This window comes from Acomys minous, assembly GCF_964271855.1.
Source record: "Acomys minous genome assembly, chromosome: 10".
NCBI classification, from domain to species: domain Eukaryota; kingdom Metazoa; phylum Chordata; class Mammalia; order Rodentia; family Muridae; genus Acomys; species Acomys minous.
Window position 1 is genome coordinate 71,583,631 of NC_140491.1, and position 27,085 is coordinate 71,610,715.

The following is a 27,085-nucleotide window of genomic DNA, read 5'->3' on the forward strand; positions in this document are numbered from 1 at the left end:
GGGGTGGGGCAAACAGCCAACACCTGTTGAAAGTCTCCTGCGTGGCCCCACATGGAAAAGGGGGTGGGGGGGAGAAGGCTCAGGCAACAAAATAGCTATTCGGTGTCAAACTGACAACTCAAAAGATGTCACATGGCAGGACACAGGCAACAATGCCAGGTGGGAAAGGTGGCCAACGGGTGCAGACTCAGATAACAGAGAAGGGCTTAAGGGGAAAGCCAGAGGTTTGTCCCTGCAAGAGACTGCGACAGTTACTGCTAGTCCACACACCTCATGACCACCTCTAAACAACCCAGCAGGGGTACACAATATTCTACAGATGGGGACAAAGTGGCTCAGAGGGGCTAAGGAAACCGTCCAAGGTCACACAGGGAAAGAAAACAGCTGGGCTATCATTGAAACTGTGCTCCTTCGGCTGCACACTGTTACCTCACTGAGGAACTGCAGAGCACACACACAAGCCACCCATTGTCCTTCATCACTGTGACTCCAGCCTCCCAACCCTCCAAGGCCGCCCCCCCCCACCCCCTACAACCCCCCATCCCACCAGACTTCGCCAGAACATAATGCACTGGACAAGCCAGCAGCAACAGCAACCCCAAAGCTGTCATAGTTAGACTAAGGAAACCACAACTCCCCGAGTTCCTACAGCTTGGCTTTAAAGTGTGCACAGCTCGACAGCATATGGCAAATCAATTACTAGTTTAAATCTTAAAACAAAAACATGGCAAATGCAGCACGGAAATAATCAGGTACAATGGTTCGGCTCAGATTACAGCGGCCACTGGAGTTTTGAATACAATTAATCATCGTTCCAGGCAATGGGAAGCCATATTGACACTTATTCCTAATTTGAATATTTAATTAGGTGAAGTTCTTCATCAAATTATCGCAGAACTGGGAGAAAGCCTGGAAGACTTACACAATTAACCCCTTCCCAGCTGCTCCCTGCCAGGCCACTCTGGCTGTGCAGAGCTGAGGAGATCCAGGCCGGCACTGACCTTCATTGTGCACTGAGATGAGCCCTGGAGAGTAGGAAGCTGCTTGCTGGGTGCCATGGAGCAGCGGCTGCAACAGGTCTACCTATATTCCCCACTTAAGCCTCACCAGGAGCCTGCATGCCGGTGCCTTTCTCCCCCCTCATAGGGAAGGAGACAGAGGCTTGCTCCAGGTAGCCACCCAGCAGTTCCGGCAGCTCCCCCCACCTCCCACTAATCAGCATGGCCTCCCAGCCCACTTCTGAAACCTTCTGATCCCTGCCCTGAATTCAGTCTGTAAACCACATCCACGCACAGATACTGACATGCTTACTGTGTGCCGTGTGGTATGAGAGTTAACATTAGTAATTAAGACAGGAATCAGAACACTCGCACTTGCCTTGGCCAAGTTACCACGGAAGGCGGGCTTATGACAAATTGCTGTCATTAGAGCCACTCAGCCTTCTGAGTTTATTGTTATTTGGTAAACTCTGATGTTGTGGGAAGTTGCAAACTTGCTCATCTGTGTTTCTGGCATGGTGTGCTCATGGCACCCACCGCATCTGGCTTTTCGAGGTGGATTCAGGTGTTTATGCTCGCACGGCAAGCTCATTATGGGCTGAACGATGATGTGTTCGGACCCAGGAATGTACACGGGATGGCATTTCACTAGACTCCATCCCAGTGACTACACAACCAGAAGTAAGCAATCCCAGCTCCAAGCCACCGCTTCAGGCTTCATGGAGATGCTCGCGCAATGGCCACTTCAGCAGGACAGAAGGAAAGAGGCACTCTGCGCAGCCCAACACCGCACTGTCCCTCTCACCACAGCCACCCATCACTGGACCTCCTGCCCACATCCGGTCACAGCAGGAGACCCCTGGATCTATCATGCCCGCTCTGAGCAAGCTCCTGATGGGAGCAAATGGCGTCAGGAACTTTGAAAGTTTCCTTTGTATATTACATTAATCCATATAAGAAAATCTCTTTTAATGAGGAGTGATGTAGTCACAAACTCTCCAGAGCCATAATTAGAGCAAACTAATTGAAGTTGTGTTTTGACACACTTTCCAAATTCACGGGTGCCGGATGACATATTCACAACACTGCTGCCGCACAACCATGGCGACGGCAAAATCATTAGGCTAATAACGCTTATTTGCATTCTTATCATGCCGGCAGCTCTCCCTTAAATACTGTTTCTACTACTGCTCCTTTGCTGTAACTTTCCACTAGACGGTATTAACAGTAATTATTAGTGCTTTAGTGGAATTTTAATGTTAAGAATAACAACGCGCATTAGCATACACAGACTGGCAGTGCTGTCTCTTAACTGCCACCCATATGCAGGTTTGGAGGTGCTCCCTTGGCCCCCCGCCCCAGGGTGACCAGATGCCATCTTTGCAGCATTTATGACAACCGCTTAGGGTCCACGCCCAGTGAGATCTAAAGTTTGTGTTCTTCATTTAGGGTTTCAAATGCTCGATGAGAAAGTCTCCCTTCTCTCTCTTGTAAGAACAATAAAATGAAATAGTTACATAGAAAATTTTTTTCCAAGCAGTTAAAAAAATTCTCAATTTACAATCCTGTCTTTGGCAATAATACTAATGAGTTCCAGGAGGCCAGGCTTTGGCCAGTCTCTGTCGCCACCCACCCTCGCTGTGATTAAAAGCAGACAGGGGACAACTCACTTGTGGGTGGGGAGGGCTGGATCTATCAATTCAGAGGCACTATTTGCAACCGGCAACGCCAATTTTTTTTAATGCTTGACTCATACAGACAAGACAGATAGACAAGACAGACAGACAGACAGACAGACAGACAGACACACACACACACACACACACACACACACACACTTGATAGTTCTAAATAATGGCTATTAATGACACAGTCTTTGAAAGTGACAAATTACTTCTGAAATTTAGACTCTAAGAACTTTGAAGAGTGAGCATGTCCCACAGAACATGACAACATGACAGCGAACGCACAGGGCTCCCACTGACTTGGAGTGGGAGGAGGGCAGGGTCTCCCTGCTTGGGGCACTGGGCTGACTGCCCCTGGCTATTCATGTGGTGACTGAGGGCACACTCTGGGGAAGAGGGGAGCATATCCTGGTGATCTGTTCCTCTTCAGTGGAAAACTTGAGGTACTTGCTGTGTTGTGGGGAGGCCAGGGAGCCACTGAAATCCCAGACTCCTTAAGTATCCTGGGATGAGAAACAACAATGGCCTCATTCACTACCCATGAACATGCATGGGTTGAATTCCCACCTATTCAGTGGATGCAGGATGCTGCCAATCCTCCATTAAGAGCCAAACAAGCAGAGAAAGCACTTCCTTACAGAATGACCCTCAAAGACTGGGAGTTTTCTTTTTCCCAGCTTACAAACCTTGCACCAATCTGCTATTTTTCAAGTCACGATTACTTCCAAAAATAAGCATAAAAAAGGGGAAGAAACTCTCAGAGCTGCTGTAGCACTCCAGATCACTGTACTTATTCACAGCATTTAAGTTTTATTACACTTGAACCCTGCAATGCCAAAACACCTACCTCTCATATGAAAGAAATGAAGAAAAAAGCCTAGCCTGGGCCTGGGCACTACCCTTCCACTTCAGATGATCGAGTCTTCTAAACTGAAATATTTAAAGAGTCTCTAAACCTCGCTGACCCGACTTCTAAAAACCAGGAACACATGGGCACTGCCGGCTTCTCATCTCCTTCCAGCTGACATGGCCGCCTTTCCAGAGCAGGGAGGCCAAGCTGCCTCATAATGAGCTGCATGCGTGAGAGCCCAGAGCGGGCGAGCAGCCAGGCGGTGCTCGAAGGCCCAGACCCCTGACCAAGAACTCCAGGCAACACTCCCCTCCTCCGGCCCACTCCATCTTAAGAGCTGTGGAAAACATCTTGGTTAGCAGAATATAGCCCTGGCCAAGGAGGACGTGGGGTGTGGGCATGGGCTGGACAGCCAGCTGTGCCTGGTCTGGGGCCAGTTCATACCTGCTAGCTATACAAAACACTGAGGCAAAGAGCCGAAAGCCCAAGAGTGGCCCCTGAGCTCTAGTGCTCGTGTCTCCTAAGCCCCACTCTTTGCAGGGGAAGTCATGAGCTCTCCAAGGTCACTGAGAAGAAGGACTGGGCTGTTTACCTTGCATCGTGGTTGAGAAGATGAAAGCTATATACGTACGTGCACGCATGTAAGTATTTACATGATGTTTAATACAAGATGCCCAGAAACTGGTAGCTGAAATGATAACAATTATTTATTCTAATAATCACTATTAATATTATTCAACTAGAAAGACAACATATGCTGTTCAGGAAGGATACCTGAGCTAAAACTTACCTAACCCATGGGCAAAAACACAACCTAAATAAACGCAGAAGGTTTCCTGAAAGTTACTGAAGGCAAAGGATTTTTATTAAATATCCAAATTAATAATTGAAACCCTGTGTTGAAACAGAGCAGTCTAGCAGGGAGGGAGGTGAGACCCCGGGAAAGAGTGCTGCTGCAATGCTCATTTTTACTTTGTCTGACGGCCAGATTTCCACTAGAGACCAGGTGAAATATTCCATAGAGCTACCTGCAAATAGACTGTCAGCTTCCACTCTGATAAAAGGTAAATATCGTCCTCTAAATGGCCAGGTTCACAAAACCAACCCCAAAGTGAGCTGATAAATCTGGCCTGACAACACCAAAAACTATTTTCATAATCCTGAGACAGCCTTTCTCCACAGCCAGGAGCGGGCTACACAGAGAGGCGGGGTGCGCGGGAGAGCAGGCCACAGGAAGGACCTGGCACCCACAACACAGCTTTCCAGGGCAACCTCCATGAGGAAGCCACACACTGTCACTGTGAGAAATAAGACACTCACCGTGTCATACAAGCTACAGAGTTCTAGCAAATTTGCAAGCGGCAGACACCTTGTTAAAACCTAGTGTGAGAGACTGACGGCCGCCGTGGCTCAGAGGTGGGAGCCATATTGACTAATAGTCAATTCTTCATTAAATAGAAGCCCTGACTTCCCAAGAAGCCGTATTAAAAATTAATATCTAAAAGTGTATTGCTCAGCCTAAAGTCATCACTCATATCTAACAATACCAAACTGCATTCTAATGAAATTTCTCCTTCAAAATTACCCTCACACCAACACTAAGCTGGGGCTGGCTTCAGAGGTAGCCAAAGGCCCTGTTTGCCAGCACCGTACTGAGCAAGTGGCTTTTACAAAACTCTCATGACTCCAGAGTAAATCATACTGGCCGGACCCCTGCCAAAGCAGGGTCCTGGAGCTGCGCAAAGGGATGGTGACATGAGGACCCTTGGGTATCTGTCTTTGTCCAGCGCAGACAGGACTATACTATCTTTGGTCAGCAGCTACAGCTAAATGGCGCCACACGGGCCCCTGTAGTGTGAATTCAGACTGCTGACTTCATGTCCAGCCAGGGGCCTCTGGAGGCTAAGTCCAACCCCTGTGACCCTTGGGAAGTCCCTGCCACCCACTTCCCACTCTAGCAACTGGTCTGGAGCCTGTTTAACTCTCAATCAAGCAGAGGCCTAACTCTTAATGAAAGCTCAAGAAATTCAACTACGAGGGACCATGCAATCACGGGCAGTGGGCACAGGGGGAGCTTGCAAGCTGAAGGGAGAAAGCCTATGGGCTGAGATCTAGGTTCTGAGACACCAGCTGTGGAACACTAGGAAAGAGACCTAACTTCTTTCATCTCCATTTTCTCCACTTGAAATGGGGCTGGCAGCAGTGCCTGCCCCGTGGAGCCGTCCTTGGGTTGTTTGCGTATTGCTTTTGGGGTCCCTGAGATGGGGACGGGCAGGCCAGCGCTGTTGCATGGGTCTCTACTACCTGCAGCTGGAAGACTGAATAGCTGGACAGACAGAACAGGTAGGAGGGTGGGTAAGTAATGTTGACTACTGGCTCTACACTAGCTCATGTTACACAATTAACATACTCTTTCAGAAAATATTTTCCACATGCCAGGCACCTGGGACTCAGAGGTCTTCACCAATCTGTAGCCATATTTCTTTCCAACCACTCCCTGAATCAAAAGAAATGTCATGATGGTGATCACTGTTTCTTTGGGCCAGGAGGGTAGCCAGGATCGGCAGAAGCAGCCAGGGTCCAGTGTAACATTTAAGTCGGAAAGAGGCTGGCACAGGTGCACACTCATTCTCACAGTGGCTGCCACGGTGAGCCATGGCTGAACCCCAGCAACCTCACCCCTGCCCCAGCTCTGGAGCTCAGGCCTCTAGCAGCCGCTGCTGGTCCTCTCTAGGGAGTGGTGTAAGGCACTTAATAGTTTCAAACATCAGGGCAAAGGTCTGTGTACCTTGAGTAAAAAAGCTTTATACCATGGTCCACACCTTTACAAGCATCTTGTTAAACAAACAAACAAACAAACAAACAAAATGCAAATGTCTTTCATGTGAAGAGAAGAAAATCAAACTGTAGGGGTGTTGAGCCCCAAGCTCTCATGACAGGATCCAGGCAGAGTGCTCATTCACCCCAAATTGCCAGTGGCTCACTACGGAGGAGCATGTACGGAGGAGCGTGCCACAGCATGCTCACTATCAGCAGGGAGGAGCAGTTCTCCTTGGAACCAGCTCTCAGCCTTGTCTCCTAACCTGACCAGGAGGCAGGGTGCATACGTCCCTTGAGGAAACGATGAACCTTACACCAAACCGCAGCATTTCATCCCAACCCTGACCAGATCCGCCCTCTGCTCTGCTCCAGTACAACCAGCCAGGCAAAGGCCTGCAGCACCTATCTTCCGCCATGCAAAACAGGAAGCACATGCCACCACAGGAAGAGGAGGACAAGGCCTCCCTGGCCTTGGCTATGTGAGCCTCTCACTCCAGTCCTGCCTCAGTGGATACATCTGTGGACAAAGATATCTTGTCATTGAAGACTGACAGGGGCAGCCGGAGGACGTGAGGCAGGCGGACTACAATTCCACTAGTGACCTGAGGCTTCTGCTCACCGAGGACTAACTTTGCTAGTGGAGCAGAACATTTCATGAGACGGCAGAACTGGGCCCCGGTCCAGCAGGGAGCAGGGTCGGGCAGGCAGGATGGCATATAGCTCATGGGCTGACAAGGGATGTGACAGCACTGAGAGTAGGTGGTGTGATTTCCTGTCTCCTGCAGGAAGGGCCATTAACCTTTTAGATGACAGCCCTGGGACCCGAATGATGGAACCATTTTTGAGGTCAGCAGGATCTATGTTCTCAAAACCTGACACCGACATGCAAAAGTTGTGACTGAATCCTGGTGTTCCTGAGAGGAAGGCTAAGTACATGTGACAGATCTTCTGCCATCAGAATGCCCTATTTCCCAGAGTATCTGTCAGAGACTGATAATATCCATGCAAAAAGTTAAGTACAATTATGTCTGTCACTGAGAAACATGCTTTGGAAACTGTGACTGACAACTTTCTGGGAGCTTACAAATCACTGGGAGATCCCCTAACACCTCTAAGCAGCAAGCACCAGGCCGCAGAGAGGCGAGCTCCGCCTGGTACCTGGGAATGGCTCCCAGCAGGCTGTATCTGGAGGAGAGGATGCTGGGACCCGCTGCGGCAAACCGTGCGATGTGCTCTGTGGCTTTTGGCAGGACAGTGCTTCTCTCTCCTAGGAGAGAGGTGTGCATGAAGGGCAGGCAGGCCTGGGTATGGTTTGTCCTCAGGACAACAGTGTACCCACAGGGAGTCATACTCCAGCCCTGAGAGCAGGGCAGAACACAGCTACTGTGTGCATGTGTTCCAGGTTCCAGGTAGGCCCCATTCAAGGTCTGCACCAAACTGAACTGTGTTAGTATGTCTAGCACTCTGGGGTCCTAGACACTTATTTTGGACAGACACTGGAGGGAGAGGTCACACAGTAACTGTTGCTTACACAAGCCAACACTGATCTGAGACATAGTATCAGCAACAACAAGGCCTGGGCATTCTAGAGGGCCTGTCTGTACTCATCTCAGGGATAAGCCGTGGCGGCAGCTTTCCTCCTCCTAAGCCTCCATCACTGCCAGCAGCACTCGAGTGGAAGGGGCTGTGCCTGTGGAATCTGGACCAGGTCTCAGTGGCCAATGCCCACTCTGAGCCCTCCCCACACCACTAACCAAGGTTACCCCCGGCAAAGTATCTGTTGGACCTGAATTTCCTAGAGAGGGCATATAATGCTTGTTCTAATTTGTCCACTTGACACAATCTAGAAACACCTAGGAGGAGAGTCTCAGTGAAGAACTGTCTAAATCAGACTGGCCTGTGGACATGTTCATGGGGAATTATCTTGAGTACATAAATAGACGTTAGAAGATGTAGTCCAAAGTGGGCGGCACATTCTCTAGGCAGGGGACCCTGGAATGTATAAAAGTGGACAAAGCAAGTGGACTACACGCATACGGCGGCAGCCACACTTCTCCATTTCCAGCTATAGGTGTGATATGACCAGCTCCCCTGAGCTCCTGCCACTGTGACCTCTCACAGTGATAGGCTGTTACCTGGGAAACGAGCTAAAATAATCCCCTCTCCCCTACATTGCATTTTCTGGGCTGTTTTATGACAGCAACTGGAAAGTAAACTTGGTCAGGGGAGGAGGGAGAGGAAACATTTCTTGACTAAGGCATGAGGAGATGATTCCTCCAGTGGCACTGAAGGGCTGAGAGACCCCAACTCCTTTTGCTGCTGTGACAATATACCCTGGATAAACAATGCGAGAGAGGAAAGGTTTGCCTCACAGGTACAGACCAGCGTGAGGGGGAGGAAAACATGTGACTAAATAAAGCGCGCGCGCGCACATACACACACACACACACACACACACACACACACACACCTCACCCCCAACACTCACTGGAGGCCACCCTTTCAACATGAGCATCTGAGGGATACTTCCCTGCCAACCTTCAGCAGTAGCTCATGACCTCCCAGTGGCTCCTTCAAGCCACAGAATCTACTTTTGTGATGTTTTATTTATTTGTTTTAAAAAAGAAATGTTGAGAACTGGGGTGCAGCAGTACACACTCTTAGGAGGCAAAGGCAGGCGGATCTCTGGTCTCTGGTCTTAGTATAAGCTAGTGATAAGTTCCAGAGTTACAGAGAGAGAGAGATCCAGTCTCAAAAAGAAAATACAAGAAGAAATGGTGACCTCCAAATCTTGTGACTCCAACCCACCTCAGCCCTTCCCCGCCTCATCAGCCACTCACAAATGCTTGTGCTATCTCCTTGATGGCTAACCATTCAGACACCTAGGGCCAGCTGCCTATCTGTTCTCAGGTTAGACTTCCAACACTGCAGTTCAGTAGCTTTTACATGACTCTCCACAGAACCTGACAGCTGTGACAGGGACACAGCCTGGCCACACACAGCAGTGTGCATGACACATGACAACAAGCTCACGATCAGCCCATCACTTCACACGCACGCACACATGCCCGCGCGCACGGCCAGGTCTCCTGGATTTGGCCCAGTGCTGTGAAGCATGTGACCTTTGAGAGGTCCTATTTGTACCCACTGCTTTCTACCTCCTGCTCCCATGGGTGCTGCGGCTGTGTATACAGCATTACCTAGCCTCTGGCACACCCGCTCTTCCTAGTGACTGTGTCATCTATGGGTTGCTAATCAGCAGCCCAGCAAGATCTACATCCACGCAACACAGGGACACTCATTCATCCATCTGCTTGGGGGATCCTGGCATACTTTCAACTGTGGATGGATTCCTGGAGCTTTTCAAACTTTAGTCCAAGCAGCTGTAGAACTTCTCCATTCCAGCAGGGCCACATGTGAGACTCCACATGTGAGAGGGTGCAGGGGGGTGGGGGGTGTACTTTGAATTTGATTTCACTCGGTACCTGTGCCCCCAGGTGGCAGCCCAGAGCAAAACATGAAGCACCTTCCACACCCCCAACCCCACCCCCACCCAGCCACCAAGGCTGGCTCACTTAGCTGAGGCCAGCCCAGAAGAGGGGTGGGGAGCTAGGACCTGTCTTCAGCCCCAGGTCGCCCTATCCTTCTGGATAATGTGCAGGGGACGGGATGCTCGCTGCAGGTTCCAGGTCCTGGACAAACTGGCTTTTCCCAGAGACCCAAGCAGAGGTTGTGGGTGAAACCAGGGCTCACTGCACTGCTCTGCCAGGCCATCTTATACTGCTTTTGACACAAACTCCACTGAATTCAATATCCAATTAGCTGGGCAAGACCAGTGAGCACCCTGCCTACTCAGAGACCCACATGCAGGAAGGTGGGGCGGAGGGGGAAGGCACTCCACATCAAGTTTTACCATTAATGCCTCTGCAGCAGTGGGAAGGCTCAGGTGGGGACTGCCTGCTCCTGGGAAAGAGAAGGCAGTGCTGCTGGGATGACAAAGGTGCCTGTCACCTGTGAAAAGGTCAGCAAATGCCCCTTTTGTCTGAAGTAAAGTGGGAAATGACAGCTCTCCAAAAAGCTGCTGGGAATGCGTAAGTCCAAGTGCTGGCAGGGCGCATGTCCTTCGCTTTTGAGACTCCCAGACTACTCTCCGCTTGTCTGCCATCCATCCCATCTCCCTCTTGCTTGTGGCTCCCACCCAGCAAGCCTCCTGCCACCTCCTAGCTGGCCAGTAGAGGGCACCTCATCACCACTCTCCTGGCAGCTGTGCCTTGGCGCTTGGATCAGGTGTCCCCACACAAAGACCAGGGAAGTGCTCCTGATGTTTGCGGTTTAACGCTCCATGGGAAAATAATGAACTTGCTATATATGTGATGATGTCACCTACATAAAAGTACACAGGGGAAAGAGCTCGAAGGAAGTCTAACAAAAGGTTATGAGAATTTGCTCGCTGGAAACGGGCTTTGTTTTTCCATTATTTCTATATTCTGCAGATTTCCAGCAAGCACTTACTGCGCTTGTGATTGAAAACCTCTGCAGTGCTCAGGGATGGGGAGTCACCTGGAGAGGCAGCAACAAGGGGTCCTCAGGGCTAGAGCAGCATGCACAGGCGGCCCAGAGGGGTGCAAGACACAAGGGAAGCACAGGCTCAGAGAATGAAACAGGAACAGGCGTGGAGTAACAATCTGACCTAACTCTGGGGCCTGGAGCTGGGAGCCAGAAGACAGAAAGTCACACGGTGGAGGATGGGGTTGGGGGAGGGGAGGGGGGATCCGAGTCTTCAAATTACCTTAAAGCTGTCACTCTCTTACAGTCCCTTACAGAGAGCTGGCATCTTGAGGAGCAAAACAGCACGCTCAACCCTTCCTGTCTTCAATGAAGAATTCAAATAACTAGTGTTTTATTTTTTAAATCAAAGATGTTGAATAGGAAAAAAAAATCCAAGACAACCGCAAAAGAAAAAAAAAACCCAGATGACTTAAGAGGCTCACACAGGCATGCACAGTGCCTGTAAATCAACACCCAGCCAGAAAGGAGAGATGGGAGAGGCGCACAGCAGCATTTGCATACAGGAGGTGATCCTCCTGAACGCAGGCTGACTTAACTCAGCCAAATTAGAATACATTTTATACTGACTATTTTGACATTTGTTTTATTTGGCAAGTAAAACAGAACTGATCCAATTTCCTTGCAGCCATTGTAAACCATAAACTGCACCGAGGTCGTAAAATATATCAGTCTCATAAGCACTTTGCAGGGTGTGCCACCCTCCAGCCCCACTAGCTCCTGGGCACTCTTGTGCTGCCTGGTGTGCTGGTGGGTGACCTGGCTCTTGGTGGCAGACAAGCTCAGGATGGGCACTATCTCTGCTTCTTCTGGGACAGTAGAGGCCCTGCACTGGTAGTTTTTTTGTCAACTCAACACATGCTAGAGTCATAAGGAAAGAGGGAACCTCAATTGAGAAAATGCTTCCATCAGATTGGCCTGTAGGCAGGTCTGTGGGGGGCGTTTTTCTTATTAGTAATAGTTGATGTGGGAGGGCCCAGCTCACCATGGGTGGTGGTAACCCTGGGCAGGTGGTCCTGGATGCTCTAAGGAAGCAGGCTGAGAAAGCAGTCTCTGCTTCAGTTTCTGCCCTGTTTTCCTTCAGTGATGGACTGTGGCCAGGTTCCCCTGGCTGTGTGGTCAATGTTTTTCCACGGCAACTGAAAACAAATTAGAATGGCTTCATTCTGTGTGAAAGAAATTTGCACCTGCCTGAGGCGATGCCCATTTCTTGGCCCTTCCAGAGCACATGTCTTGTGGGGAGTGGCTCTATTTGTTCAAGGCAACTGAGCCTCAAAGGCTCTGCAGCCTCCACAGTTAATCCAAACTTGAGCTGAGCATGAGCACCAGAGATGAATCTAAGCTGACTTCACCCAGCACAGACGACAACCTGAAATGATGCTGGCAGAAGTGGTGGTAACCCCGAGCCATGCCCTAGGACAGAGCCATGATAGCACTACCAGGAAGTGAGGAAGTAAGAAGTGCCCACCCGCCTGTGCCAGCCCCACACTCCGGAGCAGAGACAGACTCATCCGCTGACCTGTCACTCAGAGCTAGCCAAGTTTAAACACTGCTCCTGCTGGTCCAGAAGACAGAGTCCCTTGGCCTGCGGTCACTATGGTAGCCTCTACCCAGAGACTGGGCGGTCACGTGGAAGGACAGCTTGCGGAGAGCAGAGCAGACCCTTGAGGGCAGCTGCACCATGGGAAAGAGGGAGGCTGGCTTGGTACCCATTCTCCCTTCCTCCAGGAGCTCTTCAGTGTCACCTCACCCCCCAGCAAACCCATCTGCCACCACCCCCCCCCTTCTTCTGATTACCCCTGCAGTCTCTCAGACCTAACCCACGATTGCTGTCTGTCCTTCCCAAACAACTTCCTCAGTGACGCCCTGTTTCTCGTTTCATGGGAAGCTTTCCCCATGGGCTTTTCTGCAGATTGTAGACATGTTCCCCTGACAAGCACCTCTGAAATCAGCTGCAGAGTGGCTGCGCTGATCACCAGGGACTCCCTGAATTAATTATTATTATCACAATGAATGTAATCTCCTGAAAGCTCAGCACTTTCTAAGGACGGCTTCTAGTTTGTAGCCTCTGGAAAGATCAAACATCACGGATGGCTGACCAGTCCTGCTGGGTCTCCGATGAGTTGCTGGCAGAGCTAAGAGGGAATTCTGCCCTTGGGCCCGGCCATCTGGCTGCCACACACATACCTGTGAGCCTATAAGCTCATTTGAATGGCAGGCCAATTTGTTTTGTTTTATTCGGTCTGTTTTTTGAGACAGGGTTGTCACTATGTTGCCTTGGCTGGCCTGGAACTTGCTATGTAGACCACCAGGCTGGCCTTGAACTCACAGAGATCCACTTGCCTCTGCCTCCTGAGTGCTGGGATTAAAGGTGAGAACCAAGCCAGCCAAGTTTGAGCCACACTCCTGCTGTGTTAGGAGTCTGTAGCATATACACAATATAGAGTACAGCGCGTCCTTTACACAGTGGGATGCACGGATTTCTGACCAGGACTTTTTAAGGCCCAAGTTTAGACTTCTGCAATCCTCAGCCACAGTTTGCACTATTTTAGCAGATGTTAAGTGGGTGTGTTCTAAACTGCTGCGTGGCTCAGCAGGACCTAAGGCCATGTCACTGCGTGGTGAGGTCCCCAACAAAGCCTCACCTGGGAAGGTTTGGGGCTGGGGTGGAAGCAGCTGACGACTGAGAGGGTGTGGTGGGTTGAGACGAGTCATGGTTTCTTGGCACTTTGCCCATGCGATACCAGATGCCCATGCTGTTCAGTTCCCTGCAGAGGAAAAGAAAATCTTCAAGGCACTGCTGAGCTCGGAGCGCCGACCTGAGCAACAAAGCTAACGTTACCTCACTTATGAGCTGCTTCCGACCCCAGGGAGGCCATTCACCATGTAAGATGGGCCCCATCTCCTCCCCTCACGCCTTGGGTGCTGCAGCCAGAGCCTAGCACCAGTGAGCTGTGCCACATGAGCAAGGTGATGTGGCCAGCCCCGCCCCCGGTAGCACACCCCCCCCACCAGCATGCCTGCCCGCCCACTCTGGTTGCACTGCCTTGCTTGTTGGCATGTAAGTTCTGTTTTACCACCTCACTGATCTCCAAGTCCTCCACACAGGCAGGGTGAGGCAGTTTGAGAAGGGTCTGTCTGGCAGACACATGCCTGATGTCTAAGCATGAGAAAGATTTTTAAGTCCATACAACACTTTCATATGTCAGGACTTGGCTGCTCAAAGCTGGGAGTCACTGAATGTGGCCTCACTCCAAGGTAAGTTGGGAAAATAGCCTCAAACCATCAAATTGGAAGCTCACAGCTCACAACTTAGATACACACCTTACGTGGTGTGACAGTCACTGTGGCCGTGCCCCGCACTGCACACCTATGATGTGAATGAGGCAAGCTCACCCTTGGCAACAATACAAGATCACTTCTACCACACACAAGCCCTCCCTGTTGCCCCCAGAACTGTGTCTATGGGACTGGAAGCTGAGGGGACAGCATCTCTTCCAAAAATCAGCTAGTTATTCTGCATGCCTGGGTGTAGCCTGGGGGCTGTTCTAAACCCGCCCTTGTGCCCCCAACTGCAGCACAGTGACATCAAGCCCACCCACCCACCTCCACCCTGCCTCAGGCTGCCTGCTTCAGTGGAGGCTGTGTCCTTTCCAGTCTCAGCTTTCTGTCCCCCATAGGGCAAGCACTGGACTTCATCATGTGGCACATGGAGTAAGTGACTTTGGTTCTGAATCCTCTACTCATTTCTCTGACTGAAAAATCACACAGAAAAATCTAGGAGATGATGTTAGGGCCCAAGATTAAATAAAAATTGTACTTCAGTAATTAAAAATATTACATTGAGGAAGAAAGATTCTAGTTTTATATATCAAGACAAATACTGATAAAATCAATTCTTCAGAATTTTTTAAAACAGTTAAAATTGCATCTTTAAAAATAGTACTGTAATGAGAGACGTAAACAGTAGATGCAAATATGCTTTAAAAGTACAGTGGTTGGCTGTAGTGTGTGTGTCAATGAAGCCTTTGGAGTGATGTGTGACTGTTGTGCTAACTGCCCCCTAACCCTGTAACCTGCTTGGCACAGCTAGTTTTAAGTCTGGTTGTGAAGCAGCATTTGCAGGTGTGGGAAGGGAACAGCCACAGCCCTTTACTTGTTCAATTTCTGGTACCGGGGATGGAGCTGAGGTTGGTGCACTCTAAGCGCGGGCTCTACACTGAGCCGCTAATGGCCAGCTCAAGTCCACATGGAAGGGGCTGAAGGGACCTCAGCTGTGGGATCCCAGTCCCTACCAACTGAGCACAGTAGGCATCTACTATGTTTGGTCCAACCAGCCCCGCCTTCCCGACCTTTTACCTCCCTGCTCATTTTGGCACAGCCAACCCATCACTGTTCTTCCTGGAGCTCTGCTGAACTGGTCCTTACTTCCAGCTCAACTGGTCAATGAGGCATGACCTTTCCCAGGCGACAGTGACCAGGTAGTTACATGAATCAAGACTGAGGACACTGAGGTCTAGAACTGTGACAGGAAGCTCAGGAAGGCAGACCTCCCACTTCTGAAGGGTGGCTGGCTAAGAGACAGCAGTGTCATATCTCCCCAGAGGAACAGGTGTCAGATGGGGTCCTAGCAGAGGACTAAGGGGACAAGAAACGAGGTGTTCTCATCCTGAGATCCTACTTCTGTCTGCCCAAGCCTGGCTGCTGCGTCAGCCAACAGATGCCTCCTTGCTCGGAAGCCACTCTTGATTGGGCTTCCTGTCACTCAGGCTCGTGGGGACCCCAAATGAAGATCTGCCTGCACTTGGAGTTTATGGCACAGCTTTGGGGCCAGGCCCTGCTCAAGTCCAAGGCTACATGTGACTAGGACCCGGTGGGCCCAGCCTCCAGCAAGCGCTCTATTAGAAGGCATGTTCTGTAGACTTGTGTAACATGTGGGTTTCCTCCTGAGTAGGATCAGTGTGTCCAGAATAAAACCCAGGTAACCACTATTTTCCTCTGGGCCCAGCATTCTGCCTGGTATGCCCACAGGGGGCCCTCTTTTCCCAAGATGTGCCACACTTACCCCCTCTCTGCCCACACAGGCCAGCCTTCTCTTCAGAGCTGGTTCTCTTGACTTGGAGATGTCTGCTCAGTGACCCTGCCTGATAGCTTGACTGGAGTAGCCCTCAGGTCATGGGAGAGCCACACTCCCTTCACTGTACGGAATGACCTTGTTTATCCTCGTGCTCACTGCTCATCTCTCCCCTCAGAACGGCTGCTCCGTGTGGACGGGACACCTCCCCCCTACCCCCTTCACCCCCTACCCCTTCCCCACCCCCACCTCATGATGCAACATCTGCCCAGTGGCACCCATAAAATGCCCCAGGTTGATAAGAAGTGTGAGGAGCCGAGCCCACAGCGGTTTGTGGGCAGAGGGGCCGGAAAGATGACGGCACAGGGGAGAGAAGGCCCACCATGGAGCCGGTGCAGAGTAAGCTGAGGTGGCTGAGGTCAGAGTCCGTGGTGAGTCCATCATGGAGCATGGCTGAGCCTAACCACTCTAAGTGTGGGAGCAGTAGGTGTGAAAATACTGTTGAGACTTACCCAATAAACGTGTACTGGGGAGGTGCCTGCTTGGTCCGGCCCATGATGCGAATGTCACAAATAGCGGCTTCAGTTGAATCCCGAGGAATAAACTTAATGCATAGCCTCTTCTTCCTAAAGACCACCTCCTCTAAGGAAAGGACGACAGAGAGCTGTGAGTCTGATGGAGATGCAGAAGGGGTGCATCACCTTTTCACCCGGCAGAGGGGCTAAGCTCCACCCCTGGCTTTCCTGAAGGCCCCAAGTACACCACTCAGTCACCCTGCCCTGCGTCTGGGGCCTGACCCCAGACACGCTGGCTAAAGAGGAGCTCCAAGACTGCTGCCATAGTCTCAGGAAGCTTCCTCAGGCCACAGCCACACCCACTGTAAGACTCCTTTTCTTTCTCACTCTGTATTACAGAAATCGTCGAGCACACCCCAAGGGATGAGAGCTGCAGGGCAGAAGCACCTGCTCCTGGTCAGCACACTGGCTGCAGCTCTCCCCAGGCCTTTACCTTCTCTGGAGATGTCGAACAAATCCTCAACTCTACATCATGCTGCCCCAACCCGCTCCACCCCAAGACGCATGGCTGCCATGGTCCTGCCATTTCTACCAGGAATAAGGATCTCCTGACCGCGCCCATGGTCTGAGATTCAAGTTTCTCCATCATTGCACAAGGGTGTGGCCCTTTGTCTGGATCCGTATCTGGAGGCTGCGCACGCTGCAGAGGCCCGCCAGGTCTCCTCCACCCCCTTCACTCTGTAACCACCTCTCTCTCTGGCTCTGGCCTCCCCTGTTCTTATTTCTGCTAATGATGCCGTGGCCACAGAGCTCTTACAAATCTAACGGGACCACAGCACTCCTGGCTTCTAACTCCCCCTCCTAACTCTGTTGCTTTGCAGTGCAGAGAGGCAGGAAAAAAAGACACTTGTTCTGCATATCAGCCGGCTAGCTTCAGCCCAAGTCAGAGCTTCCTGGAAGACGGTACATGCGTGGTGGGCTCCCGGAGCTGAGTCACACAGTGCAGGCCTGGGCCTTGGGTCATGACCCTCCTGCATAGTACTCGAGCTGTGATTTTTTTTTAAAGGATGCTCGTAGCTAGGAGCCACACCTTGGTTCTAGGTTTCAAAACAGCAGTTCTCCGGATTCTGCCGTTCCTTCTGTATTGATGAGTTCACCTTCCATCTCAAACATGGTTGTTCTTCAACTGTTTGACTCTCTGAGGTGGGCTGGGACAGGAGGAATGCCAGCGTGTGGCTCTTCACCGTCACGTGTCCAGTCTGTACACTATGGCTGGTGCTCTAGCAACTGACGATGGTGCCCATTGGCTCATCTGTGGCTCTGAACTTTTTCCAACAGTCTATAAGTCTTTCAGTTGGATTTGCAGGGTTTTCTTTTCTTTATTTTTTTAAACAGTTTTTTGAAATTAAAATATACTTAAATCATTTCCCCCTTTCCTCTTTCTCATTCTAGGCCTCCTAGAACAAACCCCTTTTGCTTTCTGAATTTCATGGTCCCTGACCTCTTTTTCTTTAACTGTTGTAATATATATATTCTTCTTACACATATAAATGCAATGTGTTCAGTCTGTATAACATTTCTTGTAGGTACACAATTTCAGGCCCACCACTTGGTAATGGGTTACTGACTGGAGAGGCTCTTCCCTGGGGACGACTACTTCTTCCATTCTCAGTACTCAGTTGCCTAGAGTGGGTTTTGTTTAAGGCAGAGTCTCAAATCTGTCATCCTCCTGCCTCAGCCTCACAAACGCTGGGATTACAGGTGTGTGCTACCATACCTGGCTCTGTCAGTTGGATCTGGGTTGGAATCCTAGCTCTGTCATTGGTGGCACTGGCACCTTAGAAGTCACTGAAACATCCCGGGCCTCAGTTTCTCCATCTATACAGGGACCTGAATGGTGGAAGCCCACTCCAGAGGAAGTCATGTAGATACCATGTGTAACATGATTTCTTGGTCAGTGCTGGCACACAGCACGTGCTCAACGAAGAAAAGCCAGTTGGAGAAGGGCAGTTCTGCAGGCTTGTAGAATTAGTAGTACTGTTGGGTCCTTTTTAGGTTGCGGGGAAAGGGGGGTGTCTTTTTTAAAAGCCAGGCTGAAGTGCCCAAATCCCGTGAGTTCTTTCCCAGAAGCAGAAGGCTAGATGGTATCTTCAAGCTATAGAACTGTCTCTAATCCACAGGGCAAACATCATCCTTGAGGCACAGATGGCATCCTGGAGGAAGGGGACGCAGAAGCAACCCTGTACCTAACACTTTAAGCTCCTGTTCAGTTAAGGCCCTGAAGGAGATGCACTAGAGACCTCCCCTGAGGTAAACCGCAGTGCAGGTACTCTGCCTTTGCCACAGCTTGGCTCTGCCTCTATCTGCAGCCAGCTCGGTAAAGGACGGATCCACTCATTCATTACACATGCTTAAGCAGGCCTCATTTTAAGTAAACATATTATACATAGTCAATAGAAATGTGTTCAGTCATGCTAATGAACACAGGGAGAGTACACAGCACTTTACTAAAACAAACAGTCTTCCAGGGCTTAAGTGCTGTATGGACTGCAACAGGCTATATTTTACATTAATTACAAGAGTCTCATCTTTTTGGCTGACTTCATGAAATCAAGGCTTTAAATGCTCTCAGGAGAACACTGGCCTGCCCATGAGGCTCTTGGTCCCCTGGGAAGTCTTTGAGAAATGGTCCCATGTCCAGGGGTGTGTCCAGGATCCTCTGGACAGCAACGGATGTGAACATGGGGACTGGCCTCCCAATCAGAACCCCTGGGCCCCAGCAGTCTGCACAGGCCCACAACAAGGCTCACTTACTGAATAAGCTCAACAAACAGGAATTCAGAATGGGGAATCCCTGGGGCTAAGCCACACATCCATACGAAAGACACTACACATCAATTAGCTGTCAGAAAAGGAGTATCAAGAAAATATTTAAAACTTTGAAAACCTCAGGGGGAAAACAGACCAGGAATGAATACAAATCAACCTGGCCATTTTAATTTGTAGGCAGAGAACTCACCGAAGAGGAGGCAAAGCTAGCAAGCACACATTTACAAAAGCACTCCTGCTTGCTAGCAAGTGGCAAACTCTAAGTTAACAACTGAAATAAGAGGCAGGGAGCCTGTGCTGGTAGGTCTGAGGAAATGAAGCCCCTACTGCTACCAGAGAGATACCAGTTTGGCAACGGAGCTTATGAAGTCATACAGCCAGCAAGGCCCTGTGCGGGACGGACCCTGAGATGATTCGGGGATGGACCAGTCCTGCCATCTTGTCCTCAAGGAACCAGAGAAGCAGCAGAGGCACAGAGAAAACTTGAAAGGGACCCAGGTGCCTCCAGCGACATTACAAGGCATCTGACAAATGGGTAAACTGAGTCAGGACCCTGCTTGGAGTTCTACAAGCCCAAGCCAAACTGACTCCTAGGACTAGAGTCCAGGGTTGGTCCCAACAGAGGACTCAGAGGTGGACAGGGCCTTTCCTTCAGTTGCCCGCTTGGGATTAAGACTCAGGTCCTTTTCTCTGTGCAGCAAGCACTTTATCCACTGGGTCATCTCCCCGGCCTCACAAGACTATGTGTAGGAATTACCAGAAACAGGCAGGGCTGTGCAGAAAGCAGCAGCTGGTGGGGGCAGGGAGGTGAGGGCTGGGAGGACATCGGTGCCTGCTTTGAGGACAGCTGTGGAGATGAAAGGACCATGATGGATGGCCACAAGTGTGAATATTCTAAGAAGCACTGGATTGTGGACTTTAAAGGCGTGAATTTCATGATATTTGAATTGTATCTTTTGTTTTGTTTTGTTTTTTCGAGACAGGGTTTCTCTGTGTAGCCTTGGCTGTCCTGGACTCACTTTGTAGACTAGACTGGCCTCGAACTCACAAAGATCTGTCTGCCTCTGCTTCTCAGAGTTCTGGGAATACAGGTATGTGCCACCTCACCAGCTTTAAATTATATCTTAATAAACCATTATTTTAAAAACCCATGCTACATAGATAGATAAAATATAGATGTGAAAAGTGCTTATTACATGTGTGTGTATGTGTTTATGCATGCATATGCATGTGCACACAAGTGTATGTTGTGCATGCATTGTATGTATGTGTATGTATGCCCACATGTTCATATGTATCTGTGTGCATGTGTGTGCTTATATATGTGTGTGCTATGCACATGATTATGTGCATGCATGTGTGTATATGTGCATGCATGTGTGCATATGTGTAGGCATATATGTATACATGTTTATTTATGCACATGTATGTATGTAAGTATAAATGCATTTGCATCCCTATGCATATGTGTCTGTGTTTGTATGTGCATGTGTGTGTTCTTGCTCTTAGCTAAGATGTTGTCACTGTGCCTTGTTTTTCTCATATGAAAACAGGCCTAACAATTCATCTCTACAGAGGTCTCCTAAAGGTAAAATGACATCATGAAGATACAGTGTCCTAGTATCTACTGCTGTGATAAAACACTCTGACCAAAGGCATCAACCGGAGGAAGCATAGAGTTGTTTGGCTCAGAGTCTATCACTGAGAGGAAGTCAAGGAAGGAGCTGAAGCAGCTAGTCATGTCATACCCACAGTCAAGAGCAGAGGGAATCAGATACGTCCTTGCTTCCTCCAAGTTTACACTCATCTGGCCTCCCCCCGCCCTCCCCATACAGCCCAGAAGAGGGTGCCACCCACAGTGGGCTCAGTCAGTTAGGATTCCCCACCCTCCCACAAGAGGCCAGTCTGACCCAGGCAACCCCTCACTGAAACTCCTTTCTAAGGTGATTCTAGGCGATGTCAAAGTGAGTGTTAAAACCAGCTGGCACCCTGACATTTTCTGGGACACAGCACAGCAAACTGAATCTGCCAGTGAGGAATCCACTGCTGTGCTGAAATAAGAGCCATTGGGGTGGGGGTGGGGCTGGGGGGGGTAGGAGTGGGGGTAGGGGTGGGGGTGGGGGTGAGGGTGGGGACATGGAAGCTGCCCAGTGGGAAATGAGAACAAGAAAATGGCAAGCAAATACTGGTCAGAATTGTTTACACCATGCAAAAACTGAAAAAATTGCATATATTATAATTATATAATAACAAAGAACAGTGTACCACAGATAAAGGGATTTCTTTTCTTATCCACTATTTCACTGCTGTGGCGTGGGCTCATGAGTAATTACAATAAAGCAAGTTCATATACACCCAAATAAAGAAAATCAGATATTCAAGGCTTTCTGACACTATCTTACCAGCCCTGCTATTACAACCAGCATCCCAGGACCTCAGCCCCAGAACTCCAAGACCTCAGCCCCCAGCGCCCTAGTACCTCAGCCCCAGTACCTCAGCCCCAAGTACCCCAGTACCTCAGGCCCAGAACTCCAGGACCTTAGTTAGCCCCAGCACCCCAGGACCTCAGCCCCTAACATTGCAGGGCCCTGAGGCAGCTTCTCCATTTTCCACAGTTTCCTGAGGCTCAGCTCAGTGCAGTGCTGCTTAGCATCTGGTCTAGTTTAAATCTTGCTTTTATTTTGGGGTTTTTTTTGGGGGGGGTTATGGGTTTTGTTGTTGTTATTTCTTAAGTAGGCAGGCTCTCGTGTAGCCCAGGCTGGCCTGAGAACTGCTCTGCAGTGAAGGGGTGACCTTGAGTACTGCTTTTCCCAGGTGTTGGGATTACTGGTATGAGCCACCACATCTGGCTCCAATTTAGATCTCTCGGGCTCATGCCTCTTGTTCTCTCCGTGAGCCTCAAACCAGGCACCGAGCTGTTTCTTGCTGCCCCTGGGCATCTTTTGATGTCTGCGCTTCCTCCCTTTTGTTTCAGGGTCTTGTACAGGCCTTGGCTTTAGCAAGGGCTGAGGGCAGACCACAGACCAACCGTTCCTAGCCTTATTGTTCTGGTCTTGAGTGACCACAAGCAGCTGGGGGCATCAGTCTCAGACAAAGGACTCTGCTCACTGCAGGCAGCGACCCACATGCTCTTCAGACACACAGAGAACAAAGGTGGATGTCGCAAGTGGCAGGGCTTCTTCACTATCCAAAGGAAGTCCCCTCAAATGTTTTCAGAGGGAATCACACACAAAGTATTTGAACGTCCACCTGGAGGAGAAGGCAAGCATGCTAAGGGTCGACTCACGTGTGTCCACCGTCTCCTGGATGGGAATGAAGCCCACAGGCAATGTGTCCTTGACGTCGATGAGCTTCATGTCCACCAGCACGTTCCCCAAGTGGCTCTTGGGAAGAAAAAAAGACACAGCCCATCAACCGTTACTCCCCTCAGTCTGCTTGCAGCCCTGGCTTCATATTTAACACACGGACTGCTGCAGCTTTACCACAGCCAGTTAGTTAGAGAAGCAGGGACCTAATGCCCCAGAATTTGCCAGGGACACTGGTGCCCTCAGGAAGGATGTTTCACCTGTGGAATCTCAAAGCTACTCACTCAGCAGAGGGCAGGTGTGTGCATGTCCCTGGACACCCCTACCTCCTTAATCCTTTTCAAATAGTGCCACTCCCTGATGACTAAGCATTCACGTTGCGAGCCTTTTAAATAGAGGAGGTTCTGGGATGCTTGCAGGAGAATAGCTGCTTCTAAACTGAAAGGGGACTGATCACACGCCTAAGGGGTTGCTAGTCACAGGCTGACAGTTTTCACTTACAAGAAACATCTTACAAAATCCCAAGAATCATAAACTAACAGAATGGCAGCCCAGCCACCTCCGTATCCCGTGCCTTCTGAAATGACTCGCTAAGGGGGCTCTTAAGAGCTCCTATTTAGTGATGGCAGAGGGGTCCACAGTGCACAGTTTCCGTAAAGACATCTTTTGAAGATGGTAGGTGGCGTACCATTCTACAACTGCAATAGAGAATTCTCTGCAGCATTTGCAGCCTCCATGACACTCTAGAAACAGCTCTCAAGAAATGTGCCCTACATCTTACGCACGCAGGGATGCTATGGAGACTGCAGTCACATCTGCAGTCATCTCAGCCTCGTCAGAGCCAGTTAAGGCAAGAATAATGGGTTCCCAGCCCAAATCTCTCCTGTTAGGATTCCAGCAATGTGCTCTGTGTGCCCGTTTTGCAGAAGCACTGTGTCCCCCAAAGCCCAGCTTGAATGCACGCTCATTTCCTTTGTCTGCAGTCCTAGACAAACATCTAAGGGGTGAGCCCAGGCTCCGTTCCCCCAGGAACCTCTCAGGCCAGTCTTCCCCATAGAGAAGGGACCCAACTTTATCTCTGAGCTTGGGGAGCCCAGGCTCCACCTCCATCCTTACAGCACAGGCATCTCCAAAATCCACACAGGAAAAATACTGCTTTCTGAAAGAAGCCAGGCACTCTCTCTCTCTAAGGTCTCTCTAACTTCCTATCAATTTATAACTGGACACTGTGGTCATTTGAGTAAGAGTGGCCTCTATAGGCTCACAATGTGAATGCTTAGTAATCAGGGAGTGGCACTATCTGAAAAGGATTAGGAGGTGTGGCCTTGTTGGAAAAGTGTCACAGGGGGTGGCCTTTGAGGTTTTAGAAGCCTATCTCTGGCTCAGCTAGTGGATCCAAGATGTAGCTCTCAGCTACTGGTCCAGGACAATTCCTGCCTGTGTGCGGCCATCATGCTCTCTGCCATGATGATAATGAACTGTAAGCAAGCCTCCAGGTAAATGCGTTGTTTTATAAGAGTTGCCTTGACCATGATGTCTCTTCACAGCAGTAGGACAGTGACTAAGACAGGCATTGGGAGGCGTCCGTCTACCTGCCACCTTGAAAGGCGTCTTTGCAGAAACTATACACCATGGGCCCTGGCTGCCACCACTAAACAGGAGCAGAAAGGATCCTTGCTCATGCTTCTCACCCAAGCTGACATAGTTCTTGGCACACAGTAGGGACTCAATAATAACTGGCTAAATACGTTAACGCTTGTGGCACTCTTCAACAGGGTCAGGTGCTGGTAATCAGACTTCCTCTCGAATGGCAAATCTAAACCATGTCACCAAATTTCCCAAAGTTAATTGTTAGTTGTTATGGTGCATACGCAAAACACGCCTCAAGTTGAAACTCCGGAGCCAAAGGGGCAGGTATAGCCTGTGGCCAGCACTTGCACGGCTGTTTCATCAGACAGCTGTCCTTGTCTCTCTGCGTCCCTGTGCTTGCCCACAGTGTATGTTACCATAGCTCAGGAAGACAATATGCACTGAGGTGCAGTAAGAGGGGAGTGGGTCCTCTCTAATGTGGAGTAGACTTCTGACTACACGGGGAGACGGGGCCCAGATGGGAGCCTTAGGAGCACCCGCTGCCTTCAGAGCAGCCCAATCTAATCTACTGGCACCTACCCACCCCGAGGCAGCTGCTCTCTCATGTCATCATGCTTCTGCACTGGGCACGTTCTGCGGCCCCAGGGATGGATGGGCATTCATCACTATCATGCTTGACCATCCTCCGCTTGACACACTGGACTCTGTACAAGTCAACTGCAACCACTTAGCAACCTCACCCTCCATGCTCTTGAGAAAAATGCCTTGATCATAAAATCAGAGCGTTGGTGGTGTGACCGTTCTACAAGTGTTGGTAAACCCTTCCGTGCATACAAACGGGAGGCTGCCCTGTTGAAGTTTCCTGCAGCCTGAGTGTGGCCCTCTTCCGTGCAGCTGCCATTCTGTGCCCCCCCCCTTCCTTTTTATACCACAGGGCTACAACACCATTAATTTTCCTGGTTCCCCTCCCCCACTCGTGCTCTCTTTCATTTCCTCCTCATAAATATGAAGAACGTATCCCCAATCCTTGCTGAGCAAATGATTCATACCAGACGCCCGATATACACTGACTCAGGGTATTTATATTGTCTCTGGTAGCCAGCATTTGCTAGTATACTGTAATTATTTTTGACAACTTTGCATTTAAGGTAGCCACAGATAACCAACTTAATATTCAAATGTTCATAAATCCTTCTGTTTAACATCCTCCCTACCTAATCTATGTACATTATTATTACAGGTAACGCAGAAAGTACGGGGCATGAAAAGTGCAATTAATCTCACTCCTTCCCCAGGAAGCGATGTCACTCTAAAGCCAGGTTTCTGTATTAATGGCCTGATTCGGGGAAAGGAATTTAGGATTCAAAGGAAGCTCCCCAAACCCCTATGTTGGGAGTCTCAAATCACCTAATTAAGACTTGGCCTGCTCTGGAGATCCTACACCCTCCCATATGGTTGTAAAGTGGTACTCTGCCAAGCCTGTGCTCTAAGTATAGACCAGGACAGATAGACAGCCGCCACTGGTAAGGATGCGCCTGGTCCTGCTTTACTCAAGGGCTGGCAAGTGGGCTCTGTCATCCCAAAATTTGATCCCAAAGTGAATTCAATGCCCTGACTTTATCATTTGGATAAAGGAGACACTCATTCCTTTTCTTGGTGCTGGGGATGGAATTGCTAAGCAAGCCGCCCCCAGCACGAACGAACCCAGTCATTCTCTTTCCACTAGAAATAAAAAGGTGCACCTGGCTTCAGTTCAGGGCAGGGCTTCACTCGCTGCTCTCCTGGCAGCCTCACATCTCCATCGCCCTCAGACCCCAGCTACTGATGAAGAGCAACAGGTTTCCTAGTGCTTCCAGGGACTGAGCCCCAGCCCCAGGCCCCATGCACGCTAAGCAAGTGCTCTACCACTGCCCTCAAGCCAAGCGATTGTGTTTTCTATAATCCACCCCAAACTAGTGAGTCCAGTGCCTTCTCTGCACCACAATGGACTTGTTGCTGCCCAACTCCAGGGCATTGGGAACTCTTCTGCCTAGAAGAACAATACCTCACAGATTTCAGGAGGAAATGTAGCAAGTCTCCCCCCCCCCCCCCACTCCACACACACATACACATGGTTATCCAGTGGGGCCAGTAACAGGACTGGCACACAGCTGTGGTGGTTTAGATATGTGAACACTCGGTTCCCAGTTTATGGGGCAGCTGGGGGAGGGTTAGGAGGTGTGCCCTAGCTGGGCAGGCTTTGAGAGTAAAAATGCTCGCAGCACTTCTAGTTCTCTCTCTGCTTCATGGACGAGAGCTCTCAGGGCCCTGCTCTCACCACCACGCCTGCCACTGGCTGCTGCACCTCCCTGCCAGGATAGATTTTTATCCCCCTAGGACCATAAGACAAATTTCCCTCCTTCTATAAGTTGCCTTGGTCAGTGTTTTATTATAGCAACAAAAAAGTAACTTAGACGAGGTGCTTAAGCAAGTCTTCAGGACTTCCTCCTAAGAGTCCAGCAGCAGTGAGGCCACAGGCACTCCACGGGAAGCAGTGGTCAGCAGACAGAGACAATAGGAGGAAAATCAGATATAGCTTTCAAAGGCATTTGGGTAGAATCCAGCAACAGGGGGCCTGAGGAGGATACACGAAGGTACAGGTGCATGAGGGTGCAGGTGCATAAGGGTACAGGTGCATAAGGGTGCAAGTGCATGAGGGTACAGGTACATGAGGGTGCAGCTGCATGAGGGTGCAGGTGGAAAGGATAGTTAATGCATCTACCGATAAGCTCATGAGCTCAGCATCTGGTAAAGTGATGACACTTCACCTATGCTCTGTGGAGTCTCCTCAGGCTACAGTAAACTCAAAGGATC

The 27,085-nt window shown here is 50.0% G+C and overlaps 1 protein-coding gene across 5 annotated transcripts in view; it reads right to left on the reverse strand.

The window, feature by feature from the left end:
- Positions 1 to 27,085, reverse strand: part of MVB12B (multivesicular body subunit 12B) — a 163,771-nt gene that overhangs the window by 85,132 nt on the left and 51,554 nt on the right. For all 5 annotated transcript variants that reach the window (XM_084797664.1, XM_084797663.1, XM_084797667.1 and 2 more), the window contains exons 4-6: positions 22,624 to 22,720; positions 16,506 to 16,635; positions 13,565 to 13,687 (exon numbers count right to left, since the gene is read on the reverse strand). In XM_084797664.1, the coding sequence (XP_084653790.1) occupies positions 13,565 to 13,687; positions 16,506 to 16,635; positions 22,624 to 22,720 (350 nt within the window). The remainder of the gene's footprint in view (positions 1 to 13,564; positions 13,688 to 16,505; positions 16,636 to 22,623; positions 22,721 to 27,085) is intronic.